The sequence below is a fragment of the Tachysurus vachellii genome, chromosome 19, assembly GCF_030014155.1.
Source record: "Tachysurus vachellii isolate PV-2020 chromosome 19, HZAU_Pvac_v1, whole genome shotgun sequence".
Lineage (NCBI taxonomy): Eukaryota > Metazoa > Chordata > Actinopteri > Siluriformes > Bagridae > Tachysurus > Tachysurus vachellii.
In genome coordinates, this window is record NC_083478.1 from 5,034,259 (window position 1) to 5,060,244 (window position 25,986).

Here is a 25,986-nt window from a genome sequence, read left to right on the forward strand (position 1 = left end):
GGATGATGTCACAGAGCAGACACCATTTCTATGCCTGGATAAATCAAGCCACGTGACAGCATAAAGATCTGCTGGTCAGCTCTGCAACCTGAAGATCTTTAAGTAAACTGTTTAGATCAAAACACTTTCTGTGCAAAACACTTAAACTGAGCGTCTGTACCGGATGTCTAATGATAAATGTGCTGTACGAAGACATTTTAATCGAGTACGCTCTTACCTGTAACATGACAAATGATATAACGTGTGGTGCAGTCAAAGCGATTGGTTGAAACAATTTTAGTAGACACAATGAGATCAATTTTATGCATTTATTTATGTAGCAATTTATTCTCTGTTCACCTGCTGTTTCAGCAGTCTCATAACCACAAGTCAGAAGGCCTGTGGTTCTTATCAGTCCTTCACTTTCTCTAATCTCTGTGCGATCCTTTCCAAAAAGACCACAAAATTTGCCTAAAAATGTCACCATTTGAAAAGTCCCTGCATTTTTGCAAGTTCATCAAAACTCTAAACTCCATCAAACCCCCGCCCCCCCCTCCCCTGAGCTGCCCTCAGCTCCCCATTTTCAAAGCTAGTGAGGTCACACATTAGCAACAGAGGACAATCGTCTCAATCCCACCCTGAAATTTTATAGCCATTCTTTTCACACAAACAAGCAACCTTCTTATTTTAACAGCCAGAGAGGAACAAAAATGATTAAACATAAACTCCCAAACTTTTTTTTTTTAAACAGAGAAAACAAACTAAATGGGAAAATGTCTGTATTAGTCCACGTAAATTCTCCGGTCCGGCTTTCAGGCCAGCATTTTAATTGGGATGGGAGACACACAAAAATAGCAAAAATACAGTTCTGTGTGTCAATGAGAGGCTTTGTGTGTAGTAGGCAAGGTCAATATGTCTGTCTCGCTCGCTCAACCGTCCTTTAACATGGATTAGAAAGTTGGTCTTGGCCATCTCTACAATAGGGTGAATATGTTTGTGTGTGTGTCATAAGTTAACGTTATGTGAGTCTAAATCAGTGTCGGGTGTGTGCACGCATGTGCGGATCGAAGAAAGTTCTTAGGCCAGTCCGAAGCCCTCTGAGCATTCCTGAATGGCCAGCAGCAGCATGTGTCTCAACTTCTCGTAGCTCTCGTAGGCTGGTAGATCCAGCTGGTTAAAGCTGGAGAGAGAAATAAAGACAGACAGACAACAAAGCCATTAACAAAATCATTAACTTCATCTCAGTGATTCATTTTAAGGTATTTGAGAGCTTTAGTTTTTGTTCATTAAGGGTCTGTATGGTAGATACATTATTTTTAGAGCTTACCAAGTGTGTGCAGAGGGAAGGCGGTCAGTGGAGCGGTCATCGCGGTGAATCTGAAACTTCTGGATGCCGTTCATGCCCTCCAGTGCAGCAAAGCCCTGCAGAGGCACTTTAGATGTGCCGGTGACAAACTGCAGAAACTTGGCACGGTCTGCCTGGTCAAAGGAGCGCAGTGCACGCCAGAACCACTGGATCTGAACACACATATATTTAAAAAAAATTTTAAATCATAAACAGTCCGTCTGTATATATATTAACGTTTATTTATTCATTCTGTAATTATTTGCCTCTTGCACTATAATTTGTTTAAACATTTGACTGAAGTAAATGCATTTGAAAACTCTACTATCTGGAGAATTTTAAACCCTGTGTATGGACCTACTTGGATAGAGCTGGACTGGTACTTGTGGTATTCAGTATTGGCCTTAAGATCATCAATGTCGATGTTCGGTAGACCTGAGATGAGCAGCTCCAGTTCCTGCTCTGTGAAGATTGAGATGAGCCTCTTGGGGATGATCTCGTAGAAGCCCTCCAAAAAAGCTGCCAGCTGTTTACGAATTGCACCTTCAGCCAGGACAAGAGAAAACACCAAGGTTACAACTTTCACACACGTTACACAGGTCTGCACTTCCTGATTTGCTGAAAACCTGCAGAATGTGCTGACGCCAGAGTTGTGGATGTAAAGCTCACTCACCAGTCATCTTCATCTGGCAGACCAGATGCACATACTCCTTCTTGTTCTCTTCAGTCACCAGAATATTGGCCCCGTTGGGCTTTAGATCCCTAACTTCACACACGCCAAACTCCTGCACCTATAAAAGAATGGAAAAGGAATCAATGTCTTCCCATCTACTGGTGTGTATGTGTCTACGTTTATAATCACCATTTAACACTTGTACAAGCAGTACCTCAGTGCTAAATGTCAGCTCATAGCCCAGTGTGGACACATCATTTTCAAGCAAGTACACCAGGCCTTGGAAGAAAGGATAATCCTCACTCTCCATGTCAGTGTACCTGCAAAAGGAATATTAACATGGTGGCTTAGTTGTCACACAATGAGGTTAATGTTTCATTAATGAAAATTCTACACTAATAGTCAAATTATGAAGCAGCCTGATCGCCTAAAATCGTCATTTAAACAAAAAAATACAATGTAGTTTAGTGTAAAATAACACATTAAGAATTATGACTTGAATACCAAACTGTATAAAGAGTTAAACACTTAAAAAATCATGTTTTGGAATAAGATAGCAAACAGCGTGTTATGAAAAATAAGGAAAACAATCTACCTAACACTCTTCCCCAGGATGTGCTTGTAGAAGCTGCGTGTGAAATAGCACTCTAGCAGTCTGTTATCGTACACAGCCTTGGCCACCACCCGACCCACAAACTTGAAGTAGCTGAGATGGTTGGGATTGCAGTGAGAAGACGGGTTGATTGTGTACGTGACCCGGTCTCCAGGTGACGTGCGGAACAGAGCGTACATGGGATTGAACATTTCTCTGGAGATGATCATGTACCACTCTCTCAACAGACCACCGGCATCCTGGCCCTCTTCCCCTTCGAACACAATGTATCTGAAAATTCAAAAAGAACAAGAGTGTGAGCAAGAGTTGAAAAAGTTGTCCTGCTATGGAAATGGTAAAAACATTGTCTTGGGTTACGAAACAATGCAACACTGGCGCGACGAATGACGATTGTTTTCTTGAATAAAAGAGTAATTAGTGAAATATGAAGTTTAATAGAGCAGCTCCATATTAAGCCCTCACAGTCTGTTCTTCATGTCCTCAGGGCTCTTGCGGTGCAGTTCTCTATAGGAGTCCTCAAAGACGTGGTCTCTCCTCACATGGACAGCCATGTCCTCCTTCCGTAGACCCTCGTCCAGGCGCTCCAGTTCCTGACGAAAATACCTGAGGCACGAACACAAACATTAGTTCAAAGCCCAGGGAGACTCAAGCCTAAGGACATCCTCTACAGGCAGTGCACGTGTAACTTACTTGCGCTTGACATCAAAGTCAAGAATACGAATGTAGTCCACCAGGACAGCAAAGGGGCCATCAGCTAGGTGCGTGGTGGACTGGCGCAGGATCTGGTTGAGCACTGTTCTGTGGGTCTCTGTTAAGAAAGCAACAAAGGGAGATCATTATATCAATAAGTTCAACGAGCAGCAATTAGACACAACAATGTAGTTTTTTGTATTCTGACAAATCCTATCATGTTCTAGACTGTTCATTTTAATCACAAAATTCAATTAAAACTTTCTAAGAAGAGCCGACTTAACTTCTGAAAACTCTTGTGTGAGTATAACTTCAATGGTTACAATAGTAGCCTTTTTAATGCTCATTACTCACTGCTCTCATGACTGAGGCTGTATTTTTTTCCCCCCTTAAACCGGACATTCAGGATAATCTCTGAGTGACATTGTGATGATGTACATGCTGAATTTACCAGCGAAACGTAGAAACTTTTGTGTGTCTGGAGGCAAGTTGGAGGAGATGTGCATGGATGAGGGCTCTCTGGAGAAGAAGGGGTCAAGCGAGGATGGGGTGGCAGGTGTGAGAGGGGCAGGGGAGAGCGGAGGTGGCTCATCTTTGATGTGCGACAGTTGGCTCTCTCGAGTGTCTCGCACAGGTGGTTTGCTCTCACGCTCTGTAGCATGCACCAGAAAGAAGGCCTCCACCGCCGGCTGCAAGACTTTAACATCAAACCATAGTGTGAATTTAAATCCGGTAGCGTTATTTTATCAGTAAGGCATGTGAGGTGTTTGATGTGGATTACCCAGAACAGCATGCTGATCATGCGACTCCTCAAGCTCCTTGAGACACTCGCCTAGCATGTCCCACAGCTCGTCTAATAAGAGTTGCTCGCTCAGCAGAGGCAAATCGGGTAGCCGCTCCTCCTGCTCCTGCTGACTACTGGTCTCCTCACCTGAACACACAGTTCCATAAACTTTGGCTAAACTCCAAATGTCCTCATTCAGCAGAAAACATTATGGGTTACTGTCCTGTACGTTGGATACCCAGTGAAAACTCACCAGATGGAGCCTGATCCTGTTCCAGAGGTGAGGGCTGGTCTACATCCATGGGAGAGTCGTCTCTCTGTGCTGCTGGAGGTTCTGCTGCAGAATGCATCTCCGACTAGAACAGAAATTAAAAAAATAAAATAAAATAAACCAAGTTGAGCTTCCACAAACAGCTGCAAAATGCATGATTAATTGGGGAACAATGATGGATTTATGTTTATAACAGTGCACATCCTCAGTGAAAGCACCATGCATTAATGGGAAACAATCAGAAGAGGTACTGGGGCAGGGGCTAAAGCACTCAGCCATAACAGCCAGCCAAAATGAACACACAGGGGTGGAAAGCTAAAAGCACATTCAAAATTCATAACACCACAAAAGCCATAAACATGTACACAAACATCAGGCTGTCAGTTGCCATTGCATGTACAATGCAGTGAATGTTTAAGAAAACGTGTGGAACAGACTGTAGAGTCGAGTGGTGGAATAAATGCAATTAACCAAATTCAGTACACTGAAAAAGTGGTAGGAAACGTCAGTCTGGCTTACGAACCATACAGAATACTCGTAGGTGCATAGAAGTGGTTCTCAAAGTGGGGTCCGTGAAGCACAGCCAGGAAGTCCGTGATTTTAACAATTTTCTTACAGTGGTGAAAATCACAACCCATCATTGTCAGAGATATTATATTTATTCCTGAGTGTTATAGTTATTCGCCTGATTGACAGATCACGGGAATTAAATGAGCTTAATCCAAACCTTAATAACAAGTCAGTCTATAAATAATGTCTTGAATACCCCAGCAATTTAAATAAAGGCGTGTTCGAGTGAAATGATAAGGAATTAAAAGCCCTATGGCTCAAATAAACAGTAAAAATATGAATGCAGACATACAATAAGCCTTAGATTTAAATACTCCGATTATCTACATAAAGAAATCTCAGGAAGGCCATGAAATGTGTGCAATAATTAATTGGATCCCTGACTGCAAAAAGGTTATTATATTATTTGCCCAATTTTATTATATTACTCAGCTTATTTATTATTCCGTCTGTATATTAATGCGTCTCGTAATGTGGTGAGTAGTGTGAGTAGCAGTGTGCCTGCTGTAAATGCGGCCCATGCTAACCGTGGCAGAGCTGGCTGAGCTGGCAGGCGGGTTGTTGCTTGCGGCAGTGCTGGGGATGTGGCTTGCCACCACAGACGATCCAGAAGCAGCAGCGACAGTGGAGGCGGAAGAGGAGGATGAAGAGGGTGGGGCAGCCTGCTGGAGGCGGCGTGCCTGCTGCCCCTCTCTCACCATCTGAATAATGGCGTCTGCCTCAGCCTCCAGTTGGCGAACCGCAGCCTGAATACTGCTGGTAGAGCTCAGACTACTGGAATCTGCAACCGCAGAGCAGACAGGATACACACGATCAATATTACTGTCAGAACCCGCACATTTGTTAGTACACATCGGAACCAGACCCGAGAGAGCAAGTACGGCATTTGCAGATTTTAACTACACGGTTCAGCTAAGTGGCTTTGAATAAAAGAGTTAAAGCAAAAAAAAGTGTTCTTGTAAATATAAAATATAAATTAAACGTTTCGAATCAAAGAGTAACCTAAAAATAAAATATATATTGCATAAATTTAGTTGGCTTTATCAGTGTTGCCCTAATTTTCCGTATGTTTAATATCACGCACTCAGTCTTCCAGTCTGCTTGGCCTTTTTGTTGGCGCGGCGCGTGTCCTCCCTCAGCTGTATGATGACCTGTAGCACTCGGAGGAAGAATTTCTGCGTGGAGGTCTTGGAGGTAAGTGAGCTCATGCAGGGCAGCTGGAGCTCCCGGCCACCCAACGTGCGTTTCTGAGCAGCCACAATCACCACACTCTCTGAGCCGTCGAACCTGTAAGTAGGCCAAAGAGTATAGTTAGAGAAATATCTGCCAATTTTTTAAGCCCTTGAAGAGGCATAATCTAGATGCATGCACCAGGAGTGCAAAAACGGTGCAGGTGTCAACAGATTTTACATTGAAGAAGCATAGATATTAAACTTAAAAAAAAATAAACAAAAAACCCCACAAAGGCCATTGCATTCATTTATCTCAAGTCAGTTTTATGTTGGTCAGGAACAATTTGTTTTGTTACATTTACGTTGATAAATAAATTCATTACAAAATTTTGCTGGCGGAGGAGCAGGGACTGGCCAAAACTCCTTTGGGAGCAGATGGTATTGAGTTTACTAATCCCACACACAAGACTACCAGAAACTAATGCCATAAAATGTATTTATGAATGTAGTAAAAGTTAATGCTTTGTGAATAGCTTTTAGGTTATCATCTTTTTCAAAGATTCAGGCTCTCCTCTCACCTGCTGGTCATCTTGCCCTTTAGGCGAGCGGTGATCGAGGGGTCTTCATGAGCCGCCTCTGGAGACTGGGCATCAGCCCGTGCTCTCTTCTGCTGTTCCAGGTTATACTCCCGCAACTCCGCCAGTAAAGTGCCTAAACATACACACACAAAAAAACAAGATGTATAAATGGTTAACATTAAGTATAGGTTCTAATGAGCTGATGGGTATTGTTGTACTAACCAATTTGTTTGCAGAGTGTGTAGCCTAAGTGGCGCGCCCCGCTGAGCAGCAGTCTGAGCACAGTGTCTCGGGTCTGGCCGTCTCCTCGAGACAGCTGTAATAGGATGTTGGCAGCGTCCTCCAAGCCCTCCTCTGAACACGAGTGGGACGTCAGCACCTGGTATAGAGCACAAACACACACACACACACAACAGGGGGTCTTCTAAATCTCATGGCTGTTGCTGGGTCAGAGAAACCTAGTAATCTAGACATGAAGGTTAGGTTTGTGTATGTAGGGGATGTATAAATGATCACGAACCTCTACAGAGAGCTGCAGCTGTTTCTCGGTTAGTCCAGTAGAGGCCAACTTTGTGTCGGTGTCCATGCTGCTCCCACTTGCCTTCTGTTTGCCTGCATCAAGAACAAATCATATTCACCTCATCTAGCACATCAAAAGGTCTTGGCAAAATCATTTTGGCCAGAATTTGATAAAGTGTAGTAATGGTGAAAGATGATGATAGTAACATAGGTTATATGCATAATAATCAAGATCAAGATTTTAGAAAATATACAACTTTTAAATTGTAAAATTACATATCCATAGCCCTCATACCAGGGGTGATGCCTGTAGCTACAGTAGTTGTGGTTGTAGCTGCAGTAGCTGTGGAGGCTGGTTGAGATGTTGGCATTGGTCCTGCTGGTCCGCCATGGCTAGCCAATGTAAGACCTGATTCAAGAGTGGCCTGAGCCGCGGGAGCTGCAGAAACCGCAGAGGGTGCCTGCGGCACAGGGTGGCCAGCTGGCACCTCAGTGGCCTTGTTGTCAGGCAGAGCGATTGAGATAAGCGAGAGCAACCGCAGGAGCTTCTCGGTGAGCAGAGAGCTGCGGCGGATAACAGGGTGAGACAGCATGTTCATCAGCTGGCCCAGTGGAGATGCTTCCAAACTCAACTGAGCTCCCTCAACGTCACCAGATGCCCCCAGAGGCACGGTCTTCATGGAAGCCTTCCCTTTGCGACTCACATTCATGTTGTCCAGCTTAACTAGGAGGTCCCAGAAGTCAGTGGAGATGCCCAAGGACTGAGGGGTACCTGTACAGGAGCTTAGGGAGTTGTGGGTAGAGGACGGGGTGTTTGGAGTACCAGAGAGATTTGTCTGGCTACCAACACCTGATCTGCAGCCTCCTCCGGCTGTGGAGGCAGAACTGCTACACAGGCGAGAGTCCAAATCAGAGGAGGAAGAGGATGACTGAGGGTCCTTACAGCGCTGCTGTGTGAAGTGGCTAGGGAAAACCTGCAGGGATTAAAAGGGGGAAAAAAAAACCTTTAAGAATCCTTACAACAATATTATAGTTAACAAAAAACTTAAATGCAAAATGATTTGCCCATATTGTCATACATTTAATACAAACTAAAACAAGGAAGCTAATCCATACTAAGATTTAAGCCCCCCCCCAAAAAAAAACCCACATTGAAATTCACTCACCTTGGCCAGCTGAATAAGGGTATCCAGTACATGTCGACACACAACAGGGGCAGCTTGAGGGTGAATGTGCACTGTAGAACCTCCTCCTCCTGAGCAACTGACTGCTGCGCCAGTGCCAGGAACTCCACTGCCCAGGCCTGCTGAGCCCACAGATCCTCCTGCCGAATGTCTGTCTGCGTGCTTCCGCCCTGAGGCCCGCTGGATCTGGAAAATGTTGGTTCTGCAGCCCAGTGCTGCATCCATGGACACTGAGAGCCATGAAAGCTGGCTTGAGCTGCGCGACTCCACTCTATTCAGTAGCTCCAGAGAAGAAGAAGAGGGTGAAGAGGACACTGAGGTTGAGGAAGTGGAGGAGCCCTTGCTGCCACCAGCTGACCCCTGACCTTGTGCGCGTTTTCCTCTAGCCTCGTCAAGCCGGGCTGTCTCCAGACAGAGCTCGCTCTCACTGCTGCGCTGAAGGATTGACAGCAGGCTGCGAATGACCCAGCCACGTGTCTGAGAGTGGTAACACAGATTCCTGAGCACACGGTGTAACCTACTCGTGTTCAGCTTGGGTTCATCCACGAACAGAAGTACTAAGAGACACGACAGAGCCTCATGGTCCAAGAGGAGACGCCCTCTGAGGCGCAAAAGGGAATCCACATTGGAACTAGATGGGCTGCAAGCAAAGTTTATAGATGACAGATTAGTAAAAGTGAGACCCACAAAGAAATGAACCACAAACAATCATCATCTGCTCTCAACCAGCACCTCCCATAAATACTGACCGACTGTGGTTGGAGCTTCCCCCCATTTGGAAGGTTCCGCCTCTCTGCACAGCCAGGCGAGTGTACTGCACACCACGATTCCCACCTAGACGACTAGTAAAAGCAGGTGAGCGTAGAATTGCTGAGAGGGCAGAGGAGGAACTGTGTCCAAACAAGCGTTCATGCATCAGTTGCCTCTGACGAGCTTCCTGCTCCCGGCGCAGCGCTGCAGCCTCGGCAGCAATGTCTGGGGGCATGACAGCCAGCACGCTGTCCTCCATGTCCTCCAGAACAGAGCGACGCAGCTCAGACGGTAGCGTCTGGATGAATGTGACTGGGTCCAGGGGTTGGTCTCCCTGAGGGGGCTGCTGGGATTGATCACGCCGCTGCTGCTCTGCCCTCTGCTGAGCCAAAACCTAACCAAAAATTAATTAAATTAAATATAAATATAATATTACAAATAAATTTAATTATTAATTTAATTTTTTCTCAATTTTCTGGTTTTGTGGGAGAAGAAAATGAAAAACTGGACATCGGGCAAAATTTTACGTTTTTTTTTTTTTTTGAGGCAAAAGAATTTGCAAATTAGGCTTTAAAAACTGCACAAGCATTTCTCTCCTTTTCAGCAGATCATGGAGTATCAATCACAAACAAACCTCCTCCTGAATGGCAAGTGGTAGTGCAGCCAGAAATTCTCGACTGACTTCGGTCACCCCAGCGCCTCCTCCCAGTACAGCAGTTGCTGTGGAGGATATGGAAGAAGATACAGTGGGGCGAGAGGGGGGTCTGATACCCAGTTGGTTCTGCAATACCTCTCGACGGATGTCCTCAGGCAAAGCAGCCAAGAAGGAGGGATCCACACCTTCTGGCAGACTAATTCCTATTCACATAGAAACATAAGCAAAGAAATGCTGAAGTCGAGCAGGAAGGAATCTACTAAAACAGAGTTGTTGATTTTTCAGAAAAACTTTTATTATTGACTCCATAGATATCTATACTTCCTATATCTATAATTTCTCTTAACTGCGTTTTTTATTTTAATTTTCAGTCTGGAATTAATAGCAGTTCCAAATAAATCCTACCTGCAAGTGGATCATCCTCCACATTGCTGGTGGATGGAAGGGGCTCTTCTTGGATGGCCTGGGACTGGCTATCAGCACTGTCACTCCGAGGCATGGTTTCACCAGGAGATGACACAGAAGTTGAGCTAGAAGGATTGAGAAAGTTTCATATTTAAGTCACAGAAAAAAGAGACAAAACCTTTTGTATTGACCTCTAATCAAGAATTCAAATCTGGCCTGTGATATTCATACAGGTTTCTTACCCTGTATCTGCATCTGTCTGCCTGTCAGTGAGCCCACTTTCACCACTTCCTGACAGTTCTTGAGACATGTGATTAGGCTGTGCTGAACTGGGAGCAGGTTCCTCCTGTGTTGCAGAGGCAGGGCTGCTCGTATCCATAGGTGATCCTTCTAGCTGCGATACCGCTGGCACAGGCTCAGAACTCTCTGCTATATCTGGGCTCAGAGAGGCTAAGGAATAGCAACAGTGTGTTAATTGACAGGGCATAATTGTCCTTTTCTTTCATCTCAGGCAAATGTGATTAATTCTAAAAGTTCACACTAAATGCAAAACAGTAATGCAAACAGAAAGAACATAGGATAAGTTCTAAAATTCACACTATGAGTAAAACAAACACAGTAGACACCATATACAAAGTCTTTGTGCACACTATTATGGACAAATTCCTTGATTTCGTGAAGGATGGTTATAATACAAACTTTAATAGCTAATCTACCTTCTCTAACTGTATCCAAGGCTGCTCCTCCTCTCTCACCCCCAATGGAGGCAGGTGACATTTCCATCTGAGAGGCTTCTGTGTCACAGTTTGCCCTTTCAGGAGCCGAAAGCTGAGGTACAGCCCCAGCAAGTGCCCCAAGTGAATCAGACCGTGAGTCAGCCAGGAGAAGCTCTGCGATTGGCTGATGTACTTGCTGACTAATGGCTGTCTCTAATGAAACCAACGCCTGTTCGTGAGGGGCAGTTGGGGTAACGTCTCCCGAAGGGGGTGCTGTGAGGAAGCCCTCAGAAGATCGGGGTGGATCCACACATGACAGCCCACTCTGTGCTCTCTCTCCCTCTGATATTCAAGACAAAGTATATGTAAGTGGACAATTCAGCAATTTACATTTACCAAGGTGTACATAAATTGGATACGACAAACACATCATGTGCCTCATGTGCTACAATGAGGAAGGCAGTAAGTTGTATAGTTATCTCCTTCGAGGGCTGCGCTATCCTGATCCCCAACAACACAACTTACTACCTCACCACAGCATAGCCAGAAAAACCTGCTATAGTAAATAATGCAAATCATATGACATCAATGCTAAAGTACTAAAAGTTTGCCCAGTGAAAACTATTACAAGCAAAATACTTTACAGTCTTTGAACAGAGGCCGGTGGTACGGTGAAAGTTCGTTCTGTTGACAAGCGACTGCCGTGGGAAAGACAGTAGGCTGTATAGTTATCTCCCAGATCTGGTGTGATCCTAAAACTATACAAACTACTACCTCATCCCACAGCCCGCAGACAGACTCACACAGCTGGCTGGTCCAACACAGAGTTAGACTGTATGCAGCAGTAATACAACATGATTTAAGTTTCTGAATAACTTGATAAATCACAGTGCAAAAAAACGTAAATAAAGACTACAAATAGTTTCATGGGAAACCTGATTTTCTGTCATGACTGGAAAAGTAAAGAGTACCTGCTGAGTTCTCCCCTGCTCCATTTACAGTTCCTACTGTAGTACCCTGGAAAAGAGAAAGAAATTCAGACATCCATAGAATACACATAATCAGGAGAAAAGAGTTTCTAGGACTGGCTGAAATCCATGCATTCGCTTTGATTAAATATTGATCTACTTTATCAGAGAGAGACACGTTGTGTCTCTGCCAGTAAACTCCTGGCTGTTGCCCAAGTCCTCCATCCACTCTAACGAACCTGCAGCGTTTGCTCCCTGCTCTCTTCTCCAGCTGAGGTGCTCCTCTCATTTTGCTTGGCCTCTTCCTCCTCCGCCAGCTGCTGTCTCCTTTTCTCCCTGCGTTCCTCCAGCTCCTCATCACGCAGGCTCTCCAGGTGTTGCAAGATGGGGACTTTCACCACTGATGCAGAAAGAATGAATAAGGTTCAGTTATTAGAGTGTTAAACATGTTAAAAAACAAAAAAAAAAAAAAAAAAAAAAAAAAAAAACCATACATACATTTCAAACATTTAGAACAGTGAACTCTCCCCAGAACCTGAAGAGCAATTTTATGAAAGCTGCTCAGTTTTCTTACCTGCAACGCAATCATGCATGCTTTCTGCATCCAGAACTTTACATTCATCTGTCCATCTAGTTAAGGCTGTAGGAATACTTGAAAGGGTGCCTAAAGATGAAGGAAAAACTAAATTAATAAAAGCCTGGAGATGCTACAAAAAAAAAAAAAAAAAAAAAAAAATTTATTTTTATTTCTATAAACTAGTTACAAAAACTCTGACTCACCAGTTTGGCCACCAGCATTACTCTGCTCATGGAAGAAATCATCCAGTAGCTCATCGTCAGAACGGGCAATGATATGCACATCCTCGTTGCCAACCAGCAGGCGGGCACGTCCCCGGGACTGCAGGGGTAAAGAGCTTGACAGCTGCAGGATGTCTGCCGCTGCACTGGGACCTAACAACCTGCAACACAATTGGAGATTCGTTTAGAAAATCACACACTTAATAATGAATAGATATTACGTTTTCAGGGTGGAAGAATGTGGTTTCACTGCAACCTGACAAGCTAGATTTCATGTCTTATCTTCGAAAGTGAGAATAAATCAGGTGAGGGAAAAACCTCGAAGACAAAATTGAATATTCAACCATTCATAGCTAAAGTGTTGTAAATGATGGCAAATCACTGTGCTTTAAGAGAATAAACAATTGTGGATAGGAAATATTCAGATTTGAGTTCGTAAAAATGGACTTTGCGTCAATCAGTCACTGATTATTTTCCTATAAATGACTCACGCTATATTTCGCCTGCATTTTCCCACATAAATGTATAATATATACACACACACACACACACACGTGTATGTGAATGTGTAACTGAAATACTGTCGATAAATTCCCAGGATTTTCAGTGCACTTAGGAACACTGAAAGTTGGACAATGCAGCGGTTCACAACAGAAGGAAGTCTCACCTCTGCAGAATGAGCGGAGGATTGGGCTGGCGATTTCCTGGATAGTGCACATGGATGGTGTGGCCTGTGTTAGCAGTAAGCTGGCGAAGAGTACGCTGGCTGCGGCCCATGCCCTGAGTCAGTCGGCTACTGGTGCTCGTTCCCCCCAGGGTGAGGGATCCGTGGTCAGCATGGCGCACCATCAGAGGGTGTGAACTAGGGATATTTCCTGGGGAAGGTGGAATGTCAGCTGGGAAAGAAAGAGCGAGCACACGTTACTCAAGGTTGAGAGAAATACAAGCAGCTGTAATGCAGATTTCATAAGAACATTGTTATTACTTACCAGAATTAGAGAACATGTTGTCAAACTCTATGATGAGGTCATCATCTCTGTCAAATCTCTCGAATCGTATATGAGGCGCTGCATTGATATCTGGAAAATCTTCATCCAATTCCATCTCTGAGCCTTCATCATCATCATCCTCATCCCCTTCTTCATCGTCCTAATTAAAAAAAAAGCAAATATTAGTTAGTACATATAATAAGTGAAGACAGGGGAAAAAATATATATTTAAAAAAAAAAAAAAAAAAACAACAACTTTGGATTCGCCCCCCAACTCATACCGGATCTTCTTCTTCTTCCTCCTCCTCTTCCTCCTCTTCTTCATCTTGACTATCTTCATCCTCATTACTGCCACTCGAGTCTTCTTCCTGAGTGTGCTCTTCATCTTCTGGCTCCAGGATGTTCATGGAGTCTAAAGGATAAAAGAAAGTAAGATTAAGATTGTAAAGCTAAAATAGTGTTGGTATTAATAGAGTTTAAAAGTTTGTTAAGATAATTCTTTAATAGATAGTCATTGTGTTTCTTATGCCTGAAACTGTTAGTGAACGAATTTCCTTAAATAACAGGCAACATGACCGCCAGGCAAGCAGAAACTTATGATCATTTGTTTCTTTGTTAAAAGGCAGGAGAAATTTTCTCCCTTTTCACAAAAACTAGAGCATCAAAGTGGCCTGAGATTTTTCTCTAAGCAGATATATTTGATAGCTGCAAGAACAGAACACATATATAAAAAAAATTCTTACACTTAGTAAAACAATCAGAACAATCCTGCTTTTATACCTACAATAAAAGCCAAACCGTACACCCAAAACACTCACAAGTAGATTGCACACTTTCAAAAACCTATCCTACCTTCTCTGTTGGCCTGCAAAGTGGAGGCTTGACTCATGTTTGAAGGAGCTTCATCCATCAGCACATCTTCCTGAGATTCTTCGTCTCCAGAGCGACCGACTTAAAAAAAAAACAAACAAAAAAAAACCACCCATTTGTAATGAAACCAGTCTCTTGCCTACACCCATTTCACTCATGTACTCATACACTTTGTGAATGTGAATTCGATATTTGAAGAGCTTACCGATTATGGTACTATTTACAGTTCCTGCATCCCTTTCTAAAAGTTCATCTATCAAATCTACCAACTCGTTCTCCACCTGCAAATGCAAGCATAAAGCATACAGAAAATTACAAATAAGAGGAAGAGAAGATTACAGCATAGAGTTGTTCTCACCAGCTGCGTCCTGAACTAAATAAATCGAGAACGTATGATAAAGATGAACATACTTGCATAGCCTGGGTGCTAAGCACCTCTGGCTGGCCTGCGATAACCACAGTGTCCCCTTCTGCCTCACCATCCATCAGATCCCCATCAGCAGCCTGGCCTTGGTGACTGTTTTCCGATGGCTCTGCCTCACCCGCCTCTCCTATAAACAAAGAATGGTAAAATCCCTTGCTAAAACCGTTACACATAATTTGCTATAAAATTCCTAGATCAAGACATTTATGGTTTTATAATCCCACTTAAAGTACAGAAGTGCTAATAAAAAGTAGTTACCTTGATCCTGTGTATTGCTGTTGCTGTCCCTAGCTGTGCCCACGGTGTCATGTTCAGTCTTGCTCTTACTGGAGCCTCCTTTCCCTCCAAACAGGCTGCTGGGCTGGTTGACAATGCGTGAAAGCGTCTCTAATGGTTTTAGAGCAGCGTTGACAGTGTTTGCCATGTTAGGACTGAAAAAGTACAACAAAAACAACGGTTTAAAAGTTAGTACTGACAGAAACACTTAAATTGGCATTAGAGTAAAATATACATTTATAAAAATGATAAATAATTTGTGTGCGTGTGTGTGTGTCAGCACCTAGACAGGTCAAGGCTGTGAGGTACACGAGCGAGATCATTAACCAGGCCCTTCTTTAAGAAGAGTCGGATGATGTTGTTCATGCCATTGTGTTGTGTCTTGGCTGTGGCTGTGCTGTAAAAACTGGAGGTGGAAGGGCATGACTCCATAATGGTGCTGATGATGCACATCACTGCCTGTAGCCTGCAGAGAATACAGGGAGACAAAAAAAGCAAATTAAAGTACAGGAAACTAAGAATGCTGACCAAACCTACTGGAAGAATTCTGCACAGGGGAAAAAAAATATACTTTGTTTGATTTCAGCATTATTTCCTTTTAAATAAGCCAAATAGTCAAATACACAAAAATAGTGGGGTGTGTGTGTGATTGATTGCTTGGTTTAAAACTGCTTTGCTTAACAGCACCAGTTTAAAAGGATTTAAACATCGATTATTCTTTAAGCCAAGAAGTGTTCTTTAAGCAGGATAAAAATAAACACAACAGCTGTGCAAACCCAGCTCCACGGTTCCATGTCATTTAAAATTGTTTATACTGAGCCAGCATTCAGAAACAGTAATTAAACATTTCAAGCATCTGATGCTCAATAAGATTTCTATGCAATAATAGATGAACTTAGATGAGTTTTTAGATGAACTATTTTAACTGGACAGGTGCTTATAATAATAATAATAATAATCTTTAACTGTTTGACTATTAGTGCCCATTTGTAAATGCTTTAAAAACAGCCTGACTCACCGAGCGTGCTTCTCTGTACCCTCTGCCATTGCCAAGGCTCGGCTTAGAGCTGCCTTCACCTCATTAACCAGGGTCACCTGCGCCTCTGTGCCAGTCCCTGCTGCTGCCAGGCTGGCCAGGAAAAGGCGTGCAAGGGCAGGAGTGTCCTTATCCTCAGAGTTCTGAGTGTGTGGGAGCAGATGATCCAACACAAAGGCCAGCACACTGCAGTCCTGCAAGAAAACATACAGCCACACGATGTAAGCGTTATATCTACAGCAGATTCATGCATATTCTAGCAATTTCATGCAGAACGTTAATCTGTTAAATCACTTTTCATTTTAACAAATCCACTGCTTGAAGGAAAAGTAAATACACCCCAAAGAATTCATTTGTATTGCATGTGATTAACATGTAATTGAAGAGTAAATACTAATGCATGCAGCTACCTCTTTAATCAGCTCAGACTGGCCAGCGGTGTAGTTGTAAGTGGCAATAAGTGTGGCAATGCCCACGTAGGAGCGCACCAGCTCTGCCAGCAGCCGCAGAATAGTGGAGGTGGGCATCAGGGGTTTGCTCGCCTTGGCTTTTGCTGCCCTGCTTTCTTCAGAAGAGCCTCCCCGGTCACCTTCCTGCTCCTTCTTCTCTTCTCGCATCTCCTCGGGAGTTGAGGCTAGAAATGTCGTACAAATAAACACAGAAAGAGGGCATTGTAGATCTATACCAGAGGTGCTTCAGCGAAGGCTATACATGTACAAGGGAAAAGTTTTTACCCTCTCCCTGAGGTGTTCCAGACTGAGAGGACTCTGCAACTGCACCGTCTGCTGCAAATACCTGAGTCTGAAAATAAAAGCCAAAAATCACTTCCTTGCATCATTTACATGCAACAACATAGCTAGAGTTGGAAAAGAATCACAATGTCTTCCTGAGTTCTTATGAATGTCTATAGAAATATGGCAATTTAATGACTACCAAAAAAAGCTTTCGATTTACACAATCATGGTATTATGGCATTACGTTTTAAATGCGCATAATGTACAATTAACAGTAAAATAAAAGCTACCGATTCTACCATGGCATTTTAAGGGAAATGAATCGGTTGTTTCTATAGCAAAGGTTATTTGAACTTCTATACAACTACAAAAAAAAGAAGGGTGAAGCTCGTGTTCTTTTGAATAACACGTGAATTTTCTCTACTTGCACATAGACTCACATTTATGTGGAAAGCGGACTGAGAGTCAAAGTCGCTCCCTTGCCGTGTGAGTCTGTACTGCTGGTAAACATCGTCACCAACATCCTGAAGGATCTGACAGAGGTCCTGACTGCCAGGGACTGTCACAAGTCGTTCCTCTCCTCTCTCTGCTACAAGGAGGAGTGATGAAGAGGAATCAGTTAACAAAAACAGAAAACTATAGCGTTGTATTATATCTGGATCAGAATAAGACTCATGAAAATATTCTAGTGACGTTACCTTCCTCGGGAGCATGATATGCTGCCAAGGCATTAAGCATGTCATAGATGACCTCTTTAATGGTTTCTGGGATTTGTGGCAGTGGAGACAGCTTCAGAGGCGTCGTCTTCACCAACTGTACAGCATTAGGACCCTTAATTCTGAAGTTTTCAAATTCGTCATCTGAAGCTTACACATAGGGAAAGGAAGGCAGATTAATAAATGACTAAAAATAAAATAAATATAAGAACAATATGCAAAACTAAGCCTGAGCAAACAAATAAATAAAAGTAAATAGAAATGGAAAAAATTATCAAACAAAACAAAAAATATTATACTGCTGTAAATCTCAAGTTGTACAGCTGGATACCGCACAACAACCGTCCTAACTCTGGAATCATTCCTCATTTACAGCCTTTGATTAGTTGAAAGTTTTAGCCTACTTTTTTAATTTTGTCTTGTACCATTAATAAATCTAATAAAGATTCTTTATGCATTAGCAAAAATAAAAAATAAATCTTTCCCGCCAACAAATACCCACCACTATAGAGCTTGAGGCTTTTGAATTGCCACTATAAGAAGCAAATATGCACACGGAACAAAATGTATGAAAAGTGCTGTTTCTGAAAAAATAAAAATAAACAAACACACACATACCTGTTCCCGCCCCTCTCGGTGCTGGGAGAGCGATGCGGACACAGCTGTTGGCGGTTTCTGTGAAGATTTCAGGGTTCCGGCAGGCCGCTGGTCCCAGCACACGTAGAATGTAATTAATCTCCCGAGAGCCTAAACTACCAGAGACCACACCAGACGTGGTGCTTCCTGCTCCACTGGTAACTGCAGAACGAACCACCTGACACCGGAACAATTCAGAAAAACAATGAGGGGGGAAAAAGAGGCAACACAACTTTAATTTCAACTTAATTTTAACTGCCTAGAAAAAGATTATAGCAAAAATGACCCCTTCCTTCTGATGTAGGAAAAGATTAAATATAAGCTATTTGTGTCATATTCTTACTTTTTTAAATTTCTGCATAAAAAAACTACTGAAAATGTCTAGGCACATGAATCATCCTCTGTTCTATAGATTTATTTCTTTATTTTTATGTCCAACCTTATCTGAAAAGGGCCGTATTTGGTTCATTAGACACCCTTGATTTAATGTATTAGTATAGTATATTATGTTAATATGCATGTATAGTGAACAAGATGGCACGTTGTGATTCATTATACGGTTACTGATCTTCACCGCACAGTTTGTTCCTTTGATTTGTGTGATGTGCAGTAAAGCCATTCATTCATATGCTGACTGATTTGACCCAGAGATGAATTTATTGGCTAACATGAATACATTTAAATATTACTGAATACATCTCTGGGAACAATAATAAAAAAAAAAAAATAAAAAAAAGACCTTTTCCATGGTGTGGCGCAGTGTAGCCGGGTCTTCAATGATGTGGCGGAAAAGCAGAGTAACGAGTGGTGTGAATCCATTGAAGCCAGAGCTTTGGGTCAGGCCCAAGATCATGCGTGTACTCTTAAGCTCAGCGAACATCATGGCGTAGTGGTGGACGCGTGTGAGTCGCAGGCACAGGCGAAGTGTGGCGTGCAGCGTGTCTGGGTCCACAGGCACGCTGATCATGCTGACGCAGGCACGAATCAGGAGAGTGGTCATCTCCTCAGTCAAACCCTGCACTACAATGCTACTAGATCCAGATGTGGAGTCCTGAGAAGCAGCAGGGACAGTAGAAGCAGATGACGAGGACTCTTTCTGCTCGGTTTCCTCTTTTGGTGGGGCCATCTCGACAGCTACGGACGCTGGGTCTGCACCAGCAAAAGACAATTTAGAAGCGATTTTATATCAAGCAACAATACGGTCATTTTTTTTTTAGAGCTGCTGTAAATAAATTCAAATGCAGGTCTTGGTTCAGAAGGTTCGGTTCTGACCTGCTACAGCCTGGGTCTCCTCACTCTTAGCTCGCTGTTCTTCCTCTCTCTCCGTGTCAGCTGCATTGCCTGATTTGTTTGGTTTGGGCATCCGGGGTACTCTTTGCACCGTTAGCATGACCGGCCGCCTGTTCCCTGTCTCCTCGTTCACCTGCACAAAACAGACAGAATGTTGGTTACAGGTTGGTTATGGTAAATGTTTTTGATGATACAAAATTGACATCTAATTTGCTCATGTTTCGTGCTGTATTCTCTTCACCGTGAAACTACAGAGTCTGAGCTGTAACAGATTCATATTAGGCATGCTGTAGACTTACTTGATCCTTTAAACAACGCACACCAACAGCTGCATACATAAATATGCAATCTATGAAGCAATTATTCAGCAAACACCTAGCTGTAGCACCCTATGAAGCCTTATGCTCCCAAATACATTTAGAATGTGACCTAGATTTTATTTTTGATTCTTTTTTTTCTTATTTGTACAAAAAATAAGACAAAGCTACCACATTCACTTTGCAATAAAGTCTAATCACATGGTATCTTTAAAGCTCCATAGAACCATGGACACAGCGCTTTTACAGCTTTTTACTGGATTTATACTTACTTGTTTGTCACAAATGCAGCACATATTGTCAGTATTGTTATTAAAATAATGTCTTTAGTGTAGGTCACCTGAACCATGGTGTTGAACTGTACGGTGTATCTCCTACGGCCTGCAGTGAAACGGACACTGGTCTCGCCCGCTCTCCAGGCTGAGTCTATGGTGCTGTTGTTACTCGCACTGTAGCTGCACCAGCGGCCTGACCGGTCATCAAACCACCTCCAATTGTTTCCATTGGGCTGAAGGTACTGTTGAGGGAAAATTTCAGTTGTTTAGGATATTCCATGAAGCAAATCCCACAATAAATATGGCAAATTTGATAATTAGTCTACATTTTAACTGCACACACTTTGTTCATTTGGGCTCTTCGTTTGGAGGAAACGGACATTTTCTCGTAGAAATCGATGAGCAGAAGCACTGGAGTGATCCATCTATGAAAATAAAAATGGTTAAAAAGTAAGTTAATCCTTAAATTAGATAAATAAAATACAGACATGTAATTATGATGTCAGGACAAACCCAGATTAACCCAGTAACACATAGCAGTGCAAATTTGACATCTAATGGATGAGTGACAACAGGAGCATGTATAAGAGCAAAGTAACAGACAATTTACAGGTGTAAACTGGCAGCAGGTATAAACTTGTGCTCCGGCACCCATTAGTGCCAGCTTGATGCTGAGCCAATTAGCTAAACCACAAAATTATTGCAGTTTATTATACCATCTGAGATGCTGGTATAAGTTTGTGGTGGAACCACGTTGTTTTTCTGCGGTTTTGGCAGATGAAATAGCATGTCTGACAAGTTGAAGTGTTCCTAAAAGCCAAAATATTTCAAGATCTTTGATGAATTTCATATGACAGTAAGGCCATCTTCACCTGATAGTAGGGGTTACATTCGCTGGTCAGACCAGGCTCACTCATGCTAACCTCTACATGAAGGAACTAAGTGATAAATATTCCTGATACAGATCTGTTACGTTACATATCACGTTTGTTGAGTTATGCTAGACTGTACATTGCCAGTCTATGTTCTTGTTTTGTTATTAAATGAATCACACCTAATGCAGTGTATTGATCCACATGTTTAGAAATTGCAATTCAAAAATCACTGAATCAATGAGGCTTAATGTCTGCTCTGAACTCTAACTTCACACATTTGCTGTGGTAAAGTGTCTCCTTTAAGGTTTCAAGCTGGCAGCTAGGAAACACCATTAAATCTCTCATGTGTCCTTCTATCCTGGACTACTTCCATCCAGATGATGACTGGCACTCACTTAGGAGTCTGGATGTCTTTCTGCTCCTTGGCTGCCTGCAAGCAGGGCTGAACCACCTCCAGCAGCTTAATCAGCACAGACAGCACTCCACTACTCTCCACAATCTGTGCACATGACAGCTTCAGCTCCTGCAACACATTTCAGTATTATAAGTTCCACATGATCTGTTTACGTGTATGCTGTAATTTGTGTGCCAGTGCGAGGTATGTGCAAGCATACTTGTGAAACATTTAAAAAAGAATTACAGTTTAAAATGCTTGCTTAAACTTAGAAAGGCAAATGAAAACTGCAGCATTGTGTACCTCAAAGAGCAAAGTGAGAAGGAGAATACGTGTGGCCAGGTTGGAGGCCTGGGGCAGCGTCGCCATCTGTTTGGTCCATTCAGACACTGTCTTTGTGTCGCTTGTGGTGAGCGGCACAGCAGCTTTTATCAACACGTCGGCAGCCTCCCAGACCTTCCACGGAGAAACAGAGTGATGAAGGTGGGTGATGATTCACATATGAAACTGTACAGCAGTTTTCAGGTGAGAAGTTGCAATGTCATTGTTTTGCTGGAGATGGAGAGAATTACAGCTGTGCCACTGCACTCAAACTTTAATCTGTTCGTTTCTACACAGCATTTACTGATGTTTCATAAACCAACCAGAGATAACTGCTAAAATACACTACTTACTACTTATACACTACCTACTAAACTACTTATTGTTCTAAAAGAAAAGAAAAGAAAAGAAAAAGAAAAGAACCACTGCTTGTGGTGTTATTCCTTGTGGCTCATCTTAGAATGACTCATCTGCCCATAGCTTTAACCTTCACATCGAGAACACAAACTCTTAACAACTGAAACACAAACACACTTTACACAACATATTCCTCACAAAGTTTATTTCTGTTAGACGCATACTGGATACTTCAGTTTCTGACCTGTAGCTACAGAACAAGAGAGAGCACCCTGAGACAAAGTATTGTGTAAATCATACAAGAACAACGTGACACTCCAATCTCTTTAGAAAAACAGACCTGACCAAGTGACTACTTATGTGGAATTTACAGATTTGGCATTATTTAAAGAGATCTCAAGAGTTGTCACCTACATACAATGATGCAAGCTGTCCACATATAGGGCCTTTTTACACCTGGTCACTTCATGTGTTTTCTCTGATCCGATAGCTCTGAGATTTGTTAAAACTGTTCCATTTACATTAGGCCACATAAATGCGTCTTGGCGAATCGGATATTAATCCGATCTTTGTACTCCCGCACAAAATGCAAATATTTTTTACCTAATTTCCGGGGTAATTGAAATGGAACACACTTTGGTGTATGAGGTTTTCAGAATGCAATCAAAAAGAAGACTAAAAACTCGTTACGACGGTTATGCTACAGAAAACAGCATTTACTGTTTGTTGCATTTTCGCTGGTGGCAGCAGTGCATTTTAAGAACCAACAAGACACCTGGGTGAAAGATCACTTGCGAGTGACGTACTTCCGTTTGGGAGGAGTATAGCTAGGAGTGTAGCTTGAACAACCACATTCATTTACACCTGACCAGTTTCATCTGAAATGCGTCCCAGACGACCTTCTGAAGTGGTTTGAACGATCGTATTTATATCCGAAAACGTTTCGAAGGGCATTTAGACCTGGTCTTTTTACGATCGGATAGCTATCGGATCACAGAAGTGACCAGGTGTAAAAAGCCCCATACATACTTCCCACAGTCTGAAAGCATTTTATTCACAATGCCTGGGTGGCAGCCCTGCATAAATCAGGTCTTTAATAAACAGGTACTCAGCATCCTGGCCTTGACAGATTTAATTATAATATAGGGAGCCAGAATATCTAATGCTTTATGTAAGTATGTATGAAATGCATTATATATTCTCATGCATTACTTAACTGACCTGGTTGACAACCTGGCGCAGGATGAGGTCTCTGTACTCTGGTCCATTCCTTTTAATGGCGGTCATAAGCAGGTCGCAGAGGCGATAGACGGTGTCTGGCAACTCATCCAGAAGGTGGAAGCAGCCTGGCAGCATTGTGTCAGTGAAGGCGTGGAGCTCTGTGCTGTCCAGGGGCTCAGCCTCCAGAAAACGTTCCAGACAGCGAGCCTCCTCTTCCTCGGCTCGTTCACGTGCTCTTCTCTCGTCCTCCTCCCGCCGGCGTGCTGCCTCCTGAGAACACATGCGCACACACATAGCGAACAGACTTACAACACCGTTGCTTCTCCTAAGAGTTAGAATGCATGAAAGAGCTGCTTGTGTGTTATATATATAATAATATAATATATATAAATATATAAGAATTTTTATGTCCACAGGTACATCATATGGACTCAAATTTTCCTAACGATAATTAAAAAAAAAAAAATCTATGTGGTTTCTCAACTGATAATAGATTTGAATAGCTCCATGTTAGGCTGCGTTTGAAATGGTATACTTATATCCTGCACCAGTATATGCGGTATACTACACCTGATTCCTGCAGGGTCTGAATTATCATTTCGGTTCCTACAATCATGTCAATACTGGGCATTTAAATTCACTAGCCTCACCAGGAGTCTTTTTAAATGGCGGTCACTACGTAACTGGAACTTGGCTAATGCAATTTAATAGAAAGTTTGTTCAGTAAATAATCCTATCTGCTTTAAAACCCCTAAAATTAAATCGCTAAATACACGCACTGAAGTATCGCGTCGTACTCACAAAGATTCTCTCTGAAATCTACATGTGTGAACAGCATTAGATTGTTGATGGCTACGTTAACTTGTCAGAAGATGACGATAGCGATGATAAAAGAGCAAAAAACACAGCGCTGTGCCGATCGCTAGTGAGATTGAGGCAAGGCTTCTCGAATGCGGCAAGGCGGGAGCTGTACGTATCGTACCACTTACGCTGCTACGGTTGCCTGTCCAACAAAAGTTAAAATAGTTTTACAATCGCTGTCGCCCATCATAAGATCAAAAAATCGATTTGTTGTAACTCGGAAAGGATCTGTAATGGCAATCAGTGTAGAAAATAATTAATTAGCTTTACTTCTTTAAATATCTGTACAGAAAGGTACATGAAATAAAGCCGCAGTTGTTCCTCTTGTTACTGAACATTTTCACTAAGATTTCTTTTTAAAACACCCAAAATTCCTATGTTGCAAACAGTACAAATCATAGTATGCCATTTCAAACGCAGCTTTATTTGTATGCCTGTGTGTCAGTCTGCCCACCTCAGGAGAGTCTGAGCGCTGCTCCATGCTGACTTCCTGACCCAGAGACATGGCAATGGCCCTCATCATCTGATCCTCTTCAGACATGGTGAATTCCTTCAGTGACACAAGTCAAAGTGACTAATTGTAAGCCTTATGTCTATGTGTCTATGCTTGCCTGTGTGTGCATGTGTGTGGGTCATTTTTATTTAAAAACGTGATGTGGTCTTACCCGAATGGCAGCACTGAGTAACGGTGGTGGATGTGTGAGGAGGTACTCTGTGGCCTGCTCCATGGTGGTGGTGTTGAGCAAAGCCTCCATAGCATGCTCTCTGGAGAAGCCCATGTCTATTAGCTGTACAAAACGACATACAGTCAGTATTTTATTGTGTAGTTTTATGAACCACACCTAGATTCAAACATATGGTTTAATAAAATATAACTCAAAGACCTCAAATTGTGTTTTAAAAATAGGTTTCATATTATTTATAAATATAGCTGCTGTGTAATGAAGCTATATTATTTATAAATTATATTAAACATTTTATAAATTACATTTTTTAACAGAAAGAGACATCTCCATATAAAAACTTAAAATAATTTTTCACATGTGACAATTTCTAATGCAGTTATTATTATTTTTTTTTTTTTACCTGTGTGAGTTGAGCTTGGTTGACTTGTGGTTCTCTGCGGGTCGTGGAATTGCTCCCGTCCTCTGCAGTGCCTCCACTCGGGACTGCACTGCTTCCTGACCCAGAAGCGCCTTCTCCCACTGCTCCAGTTCCTGGAGCTGCACTAGTTCCTCCAGCCCCTGAGCCTGTATCCTCATCAGCACGAGAAGTGCCTTCCCTCTCCTTGGACAGACGCTCCTGAATGACTGGCTCACCACGTAGTATGTGGCAAAGGATGGCCAGCATGGACTCGGCCATGCGCCCGCCATATACCTTTAGTGGCTTGCGATTCCACAGGTTGCGGATGCAGTTAAAGGCGGCCTGGGTGTAAGTGACAAACGATTACCAGGATGTTGTAAAACAGCCATTGTAGAACACCTACATTTTTGCTGGTTCTACAACAAGTACATGTATAACTGCTCAGACCTTTTGTGGAAAAGGCCAAAATATTGTTGCTGAGTAAAATAGTGCGGCGTTATGATGACCGATTTAAAGGTCCAACTCTATTATTGACCCTTTTCATCTATTTAGTGAAAACATACACATCTAAACAATAAAAATAATGTTGATCCATAATACAAATGTATTGTTTTTTCCCCAGACTCTTTCTGAATATGTCC

General features: G+C 42.5%; 1 protein-coding gene across 9 annotated transcripts in view; it reads right to left on the reverse strand.

The window, feature by feature from the left end:
- Positions 1-294: 294 nt before the first annotated feature.
- huwe1 (HECT, UBA and WWE domain containing E3 ubiquitin protein ligase 1) overlaps positions 295-25,986 on the reverse strand; it is a 45,117-nt gene continuing 19,425 nt past the window's right edge. For 6 of the 9 annotated variants that reach the window (XM_060895165.1, XM_060895171.1, XM_060895168.1 and 3 more), the window contains exons 32-82: positions 25,349-25,687; positions 24,928-25,050; positions 24,717-24,812; positions 23,402-23,671; positions 21,806-21,958; positions 21,504-21,631; positions 20,577-20,658; positions 20,299-20,475; positions 19,624-19,774; positions 19,091-19,500; positions 18,334-18,529; positions 17,698-17,865; positions 17,440-17,588; positions 17,000-17,066; positions 16,676-16,899; positions 16,248-16,459; positions 15,513-15,695; positions 15,212-15,384; positions 14,941-15,080; positions 14,735-14,810; positions 14,512-14,610; positions 13,941-14,071; positions 13,660-13,819; positions 13,338-13,566; positions 12,653-12,831; positions 12,447-12,536; positions 12,112-12,272; positions 11,876-11,921; positions 10,905-11,246; positions 10,431-10,638; positions 10,189-10,313; positions 9,763-9,986; positions 9,128-9,522; positions 8,361-9,018; positions 7,490-8,168; positions 7,196-7,287; positions 6,898-7,054; positions 6,676-6,808; positions 6,010-6,212; positions 5,453-5,706; positions 4,338-4,440; positions 4,082-4,231; positions 3,752-3,997; positions 3,301-3,418; positions 3,073-3,213; positions 2,593-2,880; positions 2,212-2,317; positions 1,998-2,115; positions 1,686-1,867; positions 1,307-1,497; positions 295-1,159 (exon numbers count right to left, since the gene is read on the reverse strand). In XM_060895165.1, the coding sequence (XP_060751148.1) occupies positions 1,057-1,159; positions 1,307-1,497; positions 1,686-1,867; positions 1,998-2,115; positions 2,212-2,317; positions 2,593-2,880; positions 3,073-3,213; positions 3,301-3,418; positions 3,752-3,997; positions 4,082-4,231; positions 4,338-4,440; positions 5,453-5,706; positions 6,010-6,212; positions 6,676-6,808; positions 6,898-7,054; positions 7,196-7,287; positions 7,490-8,168; positions 8,361-9,018; positions 9,128-9,522; positions 9,763-9,986; positions 10,189-10,313; positions 10,431-10,638; positions 10,905-11,246; positions 11,876-11,921; positions 12,112-12,272; positions 12,447-12,536; positions 12,653-12,831; positions 13,338-13,566; positions 13,660-13,819; positions 13,941-14,071; positions 14,512-14,610; positions 14,735-14,810; positions 14,941-15,080; positions 15,212-15,384; positions 15,513-15,695; positions 16,248-16,459; positions 16,676-16,899; positions 17,000-17,066; positions 17,440-17,588; positions 17,698-17,865; positions 18,334-18,529; positions 19,091-19,500; positions 19,624-19,774; positions 20,299-20,475; positions 20,577-20,658; positions 21,504-21,631; positions 21,806-21,958; positions 23,402-23,671; positions 24,717-24,812; positions 24,928-25,050; positions 25,349-25,687 (9,828 nt within the window). In that variant the 3' untranslated portion in view covers positions 295-1,056. Of the gene's footprint in view, positions 1,160-1,306; positions 1,498-1,685; positions 1,868-1,997; positions 2,116-2,211; positions 2,318-2,592; positions 2,881-3,072; positions 3,214-3,300; positions 3,419-3,751; positions 3,998-4,081; positions 4,232-4,337; positions 4,441-5,452; positions 5,707-6,009; positions 6,213-6,675; positions 6,809-6,897; positions 7,055-7,195; positions 7,319-7,489; positions 8,169-8,360; positions 9,019-9,127; positions 9,523-9,762; positions 9,987-10,188; positions 10,314-10,430; positions 10,639-10,904; positions 11,247-11,875; positions 11,922-12,111; positions 12,273-12,446; positions 12,537-12,652; positions 12,832-13,337; positions 13,567-13,659; positions 13,820-13,940; positions 14,072-14,511; positions 14,611-14,734; positions 14,811-14,940; positions 15,081-15,211; positions 15,385-15,512; positions 15,696-16,247; positions 16,460-16,675; positions 16,900-16,999; positions 17,067-17,439; positions 17,589-17,697; positions 17,866-18,333; positions 18,530-19,090; positions 19,501-19,623; positions 19,775-20,298; positions 20,476-20,576; positions 20,659-21,503; positions 21,632-21,805; positions 21,959-23,401; positions 23,672-24,716; positions 24,813-24,927; positions 25,051-25,348; positions 25,688-25,986 lie in introns of those variants that run through there. The other 3 variants (XM_060895167.1, XM_060895172.1, XM_060895173.1) reach the window with 3 other exon arrangements.